Raw genomic sequence first — 6,363 nt, 5'->3', positions numbered from 1 at the left:
GCTGTCAAGTTAATTCCATCTCACACCAAAACATTTCTACTAAAACACTGTGAGACAGTTCAAGTAAAAAGTAATCTGCCTTTCCTTCCACAAGAGAAAAGCAACTTCTAATGAGTTAGAGATTCAGAACCTATTAAAGCATTTACCAGTTATCAGTTGCCTCTGAGTTGATTCCTATTCCTGGAGACCCCACGTGCTGCAGAGTAGAACTGCACTCCAAAGGGCTTTTTGGCCGTGACCTTTTGGAAGCAGATTGCCAGGCCTTTCTTCTGAGGCACCTTTGGGATGTTTCAACAGCCAAGCTTTCGGTTAGTAGCTGAGAGCTTAACTGTTTGCACTACCTAGGTACTAAGCCTAGATTAATGCAAAGCTAGAGCACTACTTACAAAGGTCTTGCTCAAATCTACTTTAAGGACTCATCTTGGTCAGAGTAAAACCAGTACTGCTTGAGATGTTCATGAAAGCCAGGCTTAACACTGGACAGAGCAGCACAGCAACCTCACATGGTTAATACACTGAGGCAACGTGGTGAGCGATCAGTAATGACCACTATTTCCCACTGCTCAAGGGAGCAATTATAGTGTGAAGACAAGCACTTTAAAGACAGTGGACGTACCTCCAGAGGGTTCCCCTTCAAGTATTTAAAATACTTAGAATAATTTTCAATAAATAAAATGAAATAAAACCTCTGATTTATACAGCTTTATAATGACTCTTCAGGAAAACTGGATCAGAGGCAAACACATGGTCCAAGTACAAAAGTCACATTCTGAGTACAACAGTCACGCACACCAAAAGAAAAAGAACTGACCTACCATGAAAGAACTCCTGCCTGATCCTGTGGTTCTCTCTGCACATGTTCCTTTCTTTATCTTTGCTTTGACTGCCAGGAATTCTGAAACATGTCATCTGATTCCCTGCATTTATCATTTCTTCATAATTCCAGCTATTTACCTTTTGTCTTTTTCACTCTATTGAAACGATTTCCTTAAAGGACACATTAGGTGACATTATTTGCTAACGCTTGCTTCTAATGACCTCCTCAAACTATCTACTTTCCGAAGTCCTCCTCATTCTGTCCCCCTTATCAACAGCCTCACTGTTTATCAATCCTCAAGAAGCACTTAGTGCCACCACCCATCAGTGTCTCAGAAGCTGGGTGGTTGTTTCCCAGTCTGTTCTGTCAGGGGTCCAGCCTCCATCTACTTCTCCTTATTATGATTAAGACATATTCCCTACCATCACAGTGCTCACCGTTTGATAGGGAGAGACAAACATAGAGCAAATCTCCATATAACGTGCTAAGAGTTAGACATGTATATAAACAGTTCCATGCAAAAGCCTGTTATATACTAGATATCTGATGTCTATTATCAGATTTAAATCCTCAACTCCATATTAAAACGTCTATTGTACAAATTGTTATTGTTGTTAGGTGCCTTCGAGTCAGTTCTGACTCATAGTGACCCTATGTACAAGAGAATGAAATACTGCCCAGTAGTGCACCACCATCCTCACAATCGTTGTTATGCTTGAGCCCATTGTTGCAGCCACTGTGTCAATCCATCTCATTGAGGGTCTTCCTCTTTTTCACTGACCCTCTACATTGTACAACTAGAGATGCTTAAATAACTTCCCAAAAGTCACAGCTAAGATCCAAACATGCTCTATCTGTTCTAAAATATATACTCTTCCCTCCATGCCATTCTCAGTTCACAAGGTATCACTGCTGCCATTTGTAAATAAAGTTTTATTGGAACATAGTCACAGCCATTTATCTATTATTTATGTTGTTTAGCTACACTAGTGTAGTTGAGTACTTGCAACTGAAAGGAGTAGTTGCAACAGGTCATATGGCCCAAAAATTCTAAAATATTTACTTTCTGGCCCTTTACAGAAAAAGTTTGCCAAACCCTGTTCTAAATAATAGGTTTCATTCTCACCACTGTATTCCTTATCACTTTACCTCTGAATTATGGTTATGCCCTCTTTGTCTTTTGACCTCAACATTTCCCAAATCCAATCCACTTAACGCACAGATGCCAAACAAATCTTCCAAAATCAACATTCTGACATTATCCACAGGCTCAGTGGTCTGTTTCTCCAAATAAGTGAACAAACTCCTTATACTGACATTCAAAGCCTTCTAAACTTTTAACACCCCCAAACTATCTTATTTCACTTCATACTATTACCCAATACTCACTTTCTGTTCTTGTATGGCCAGTTCCATCACTATGTCTTTAAAATGCCACATTCATTTTTCCTGCCCCCACCCAGTGCTTTTCTTACCTTCCCTACCAATCCCCTATGCGTCCTCTCTTCTCTGATTAAACAAATTAGGCCCAAATCACACCTCTTCTTTAAAATCAACAACTCTGATCAATAGGGATAGCTCTCACTTACAAAGGAACACGATGAATTGAATCCAAGTTAATATACTTCTAATTACTTACACAATCTCAGTCAGTCTGATGTGCCAGGGAAGAAAGCCTAATGTGCTGTCCACAGGACCAAACTTCAATACTAAATCAGGATCAGGGAAACCATTTGAACCTTGGGAATAAAGAAATATATGGTAACTTAACATGCATTGCTTATTTAATCTAAACCCAAACCAAACTACTGTCAAGTCAATTCCAACTCACAGCGACCCTACAGGATAGAGTAGAACCGCCCCATAGGGTTTCCAATGAGTGGCTGATGGATTCAAACTGCTGAAATGACCAAAGGCAAAATGCTTCTTATGCTTTGAGCACTTGTTTTCATCAAAAGCTTTATTGTATGTTTGCATGCCCCTAACCCCACTCTGTAACATATACTTTAATACCAATTCCAAATGCAGAAGTCTTTTCAAAAGTCCACTTAACTGGATTAAGTACCTGAAAAGGAGAGGTAACCCAATACCCACCCTAAGCCCAATGGGTACCCCCCCAAATCCTATCTATTTCTCAAGACTCAGCTTCAGCATGTTCTTGGCATCCTGGAAAGGACACTGCTCTACAATTATTTATTCTGGCCACAGAGTCAAATAATTTCACAGCTGAAAATGAAAAGTATCTACTCTCCTTCTTTCCCCCAAGTCCCTTAATTTGCACTTAAGAAGCCAGAACGACCAATCCTACATACAAATATATATACCCAACAAACATTTTCATTATTCTCCAGAGCTCAAGCTCCCTCAAGGGGGAAAAGGAGACTGAACACCTGCCTCAATAAGAACATGTCCATTTTTTATTTGTTTTACAAACTGGATTCCATGACACCTGGCTTGGGGAAAAAGGAATGCAGACATTTCAAATGTTTCAAAGTTTGAAAAGCCAAAGGTAAAATAAAAAAGATAGTATAATTTGAGAGGTCCAGGTTCTAACAGTTTCTAATAATCTCAGTTCTGTCAGTAACTTGCTTGTCACACAACCTCTCCAGGTCTTAATTATTAAGTAAGGGAACTGGATTAGACAGGCCCATCTAGCAGTAATAGTAAAGAATTATTTCCACAACAAAGTCTCTTTAAAAGTTCACCTTGGTAGAGTAAATAGATTAAGTAAAGGAACACATACTCCTCTGCTGGCTAAAAAGAAATCCTCTCTAGTAAAAAAAAAATAACAAGAAGGGACTTCTGATTATGGTGGTATGAAGAGGGCAATGATCCTCTTCATAAAAAAAACATGTATTAAAATGGACTACAACCAACCATTTAAGAGCAAAGGCAGAGTTCAGGTAAAAACAAGAGTCTATGGTACCTTGGCTGGAAGTGCTCTCAATTCTAACCCCTCTCCCCCAGTCAACTACAGAGAACTGTCATTCTACCAGCATGGTGCTGCCTGTAAAAGCCACTGGTTTTGTTGCTTGCTGCCAAAAGACACAGATTCAATTTGGGGAAGAGGGGTCCTGGATGGTGAAAATCCACAGTTTTGCCAGCTAAAAGTGATGAAGTTGATAGGGAATGAAAGAGGAAAACCCACGGCTTTGCTAGCCTGTGGTTATAGTCCCAGTTGGGACAAGCAGTATAATGGCTAGACATTTAACAAGGGGATCCTGCAAATAAGGGTTGAGATAACCTCTCTACACATCCATGGCTGACTGGGAAACATATGGCATCAGGGAAAAGGAGGAGCAAAACAAGGTGGCAAAAAAGTCCAGTGAAAAACAAAAGTCAATGACACTTGAGAACTAGTGGCAACTTTGAAGGCACTCTTCCACTCCACATGGATCATGGAAGCCTTAGGAGCTTGCGGTGTTTGAGCACCATAGCCTTGGTGCAAGTCAACAGCTGACCACTAAACTATGCTGACATAAGAAGTGAAATAAAAAAAAAAAAAATTATCCTAAGAATCTACAAAAATCCTGCAATTATTAAATGACTTCAGGATAGTCTTAGGACACAAAATCAATACAACCACTCCTCCCTTATTGACATGGTTAGGTTCCAAAGGCTAGGTCATTACGTGAAAATGGGCATTACGCAAAAATGGAGGATGACCACGTCAGATCAAAAATGGAGGATGACTATAGCATTACACAACAGCCAAATCACATTGCTATATAACTGCCGGATTAAATCATTACATAACTGCTCAGTTATGTCATTACATAACTGCCAAACCACTAAGAATCATGGCCCAGCCAAGTTAACACATAACCATCACAGCTGACGTTACTTGTGCCTCGCACCTTGGAGTTCGTTACTGCTAGATGTACATCATTAATGCACAAAACAGTCAGAGAGTAAACGTTTTACTACTGTCACGTGCAAAATGTATAATGAGAAAGTCGGTAAATGGGAGTAGGTGTAAAGAAAACCAATTGTATTTCCATATACTATCAATAAACAATCCTAAAATAAAATTTAAAAACCATTAACAATACCATCAAAAAAATACTTGGGAATAAACTAAACAAAAGCTGTAGAAAACCCTATACCATGAAATTAGAAAACACTGTTGAGAGAAAAATGAAGACTCAAATAAACGGAAAGAGATAGTATGTTCATTAATTAGAAGACTCAATATTGTTAAGATAGCAATTCTTTCCATATTGATCTATAGTCAATGCAATATCTATCAAAATTCCAGCAGTTTTTTTCAGAAATTGACAAGCTGATTCTAAAATTTATATGAAAAGGCAAAGGAATAGCCAAAATAACTTTGGGAAAAAAAAAAATCAAAGTTGAAGGACTTATACTACCTGATTTCAAAACTTACTATAAGGCCACAGTAATCAACAAAGTATGGCATTATATGGATAAACATATAAGCCAATGGAACAGAATCGAGAGCCCAGAAATAAACCCACATATTTATGGTCAAAAGATTTCAATAAAGGAGCTAAGGTAATTGAAGGGGGGAAAAAATAGGCTTTTGACAAACAGAAAAATTGGTATCCTTTACCTAACACCATTAAACCAAAACCAAACCCACTGCCATCAAGTCAATTCTGACTCACAGCAACCGTATAGGACAGAGTAGAACTGCCCCATAGGGTTTCCAAGGAGCAACTGGTGGGATTCGAATTGCCAACCTTTTGGTTAGCAGCCGAACTCTTAACCACTGAACTTTTTTTTAACACCATTAAGGAACCCCTTAAAAGACACCAGTAAGAAAATAAAAAGATAAGCTAAGGTCTAGGAAAAAAATACTTGCAAATCATGTAAACTATCTGTATCAAGTATATAAAGAACCCTTAAAACTCAGTAATAACACAAACACATTAAAAATAGGCAAAATATTTGAAAATCACTTACCAAAGAAGATAGAGTTGACAAATTAGCACATGAAAAATACTCAACATTATTACTCATTAAGAAAATGTGAATTAATACCACAGTGATAAACTATTACATATCCACCAGAATGGTTAAAAGAAAAAAAAAAAAAAAAGCTGACAGTACTATGTATTGGCAAGGATGTAGAGAAACTGGAACCCTCATACACTGTCAGTTGGAATGTAAAATGGTACTGACTCTTTGGAAAACAGTTTGGCAGTTTCTTTAAGGCTTAAATATTCACTCACTATAAACAAATCAACTCTATGCCACCCAGTCGATTCCTACTCATTACAACCCTATAAAATAGGGTAGAACTGCCCCTTAGCGTCTCCGAGGCTGTAAATCTTTACAGAAGCAGAATGCCACATCTTCCCACAGAGCAGTTGGTGGTTCGAATCAAAGATCTTTGGGTTAACAGCACAGCGCTTAACCACTGCGCCATCAGGGCTCCTTCACTTCCTCCCTATACTAAAAAAACAAACCCGTTGCCGTAGAGTCAATTTCGACTCATAGAGAACCCAAAGGACAAAGTAGAGCTGCCCCATAGGGTTTCCAAGGAGTGCCTGGTGGATTCGAACTGCTGACCTTTTGGTTAG

General features: G+C 38.7%; 1 protein-coding gene across 3 annotated transcripts in view; it reads right to left on the bottom strand.

Annotated features, from left to right (window-relative positions):
• Window positions 1-6,363, bottom strand: part of NUS1 (NUS1 dehydrodolichyl diphosphate synthase subunit) — a 52,489-nt gene that overhangs the window by 22,042 nt on the left and 24,084 nt on the right. For 2 of the 3 annotated variants that reach the window (XR_010322794.1, XM_003404255.4), the window contains exon 4: window positions 2,457-2,556. Coding sequence is in view for 1 of the 3 variants with exons in the window: in XM_003404255.4 (XP_003404303.2) it covers window positions 2,457-2,556 (100 nt within the window). In the remaining 2 variants the exon portion in view is untranslated. Of the gene's footprint in view, window positions 1-2,456; window positions 2,557-6,363 lie in introns of those variants that run through there. The other variant, XR_010322796.1, reaches the window with a different exon arrangement.

Source organism: Loxodonta africana, chromosome 1 (genome assembly GCF_030014295.1).
Source record: "Loxodonta africana isolate mLoxAfr1 chromosome 1, mLoxAfr1.hap2, whole genome shotgun sequence".
NCBI classification, from domain to species: domain Eukaryota; kingdom Metazoa; phylum Chordata; class Mammalia; order Proboscidea; family Elephantidae; genus Loxodonta; species Loxodonta africana.
The sequence above is the reverse complement of the archived record's forward strand: the minus strand, read 5'-3'. Positions and strand labels throughout refer to the sequence as shown.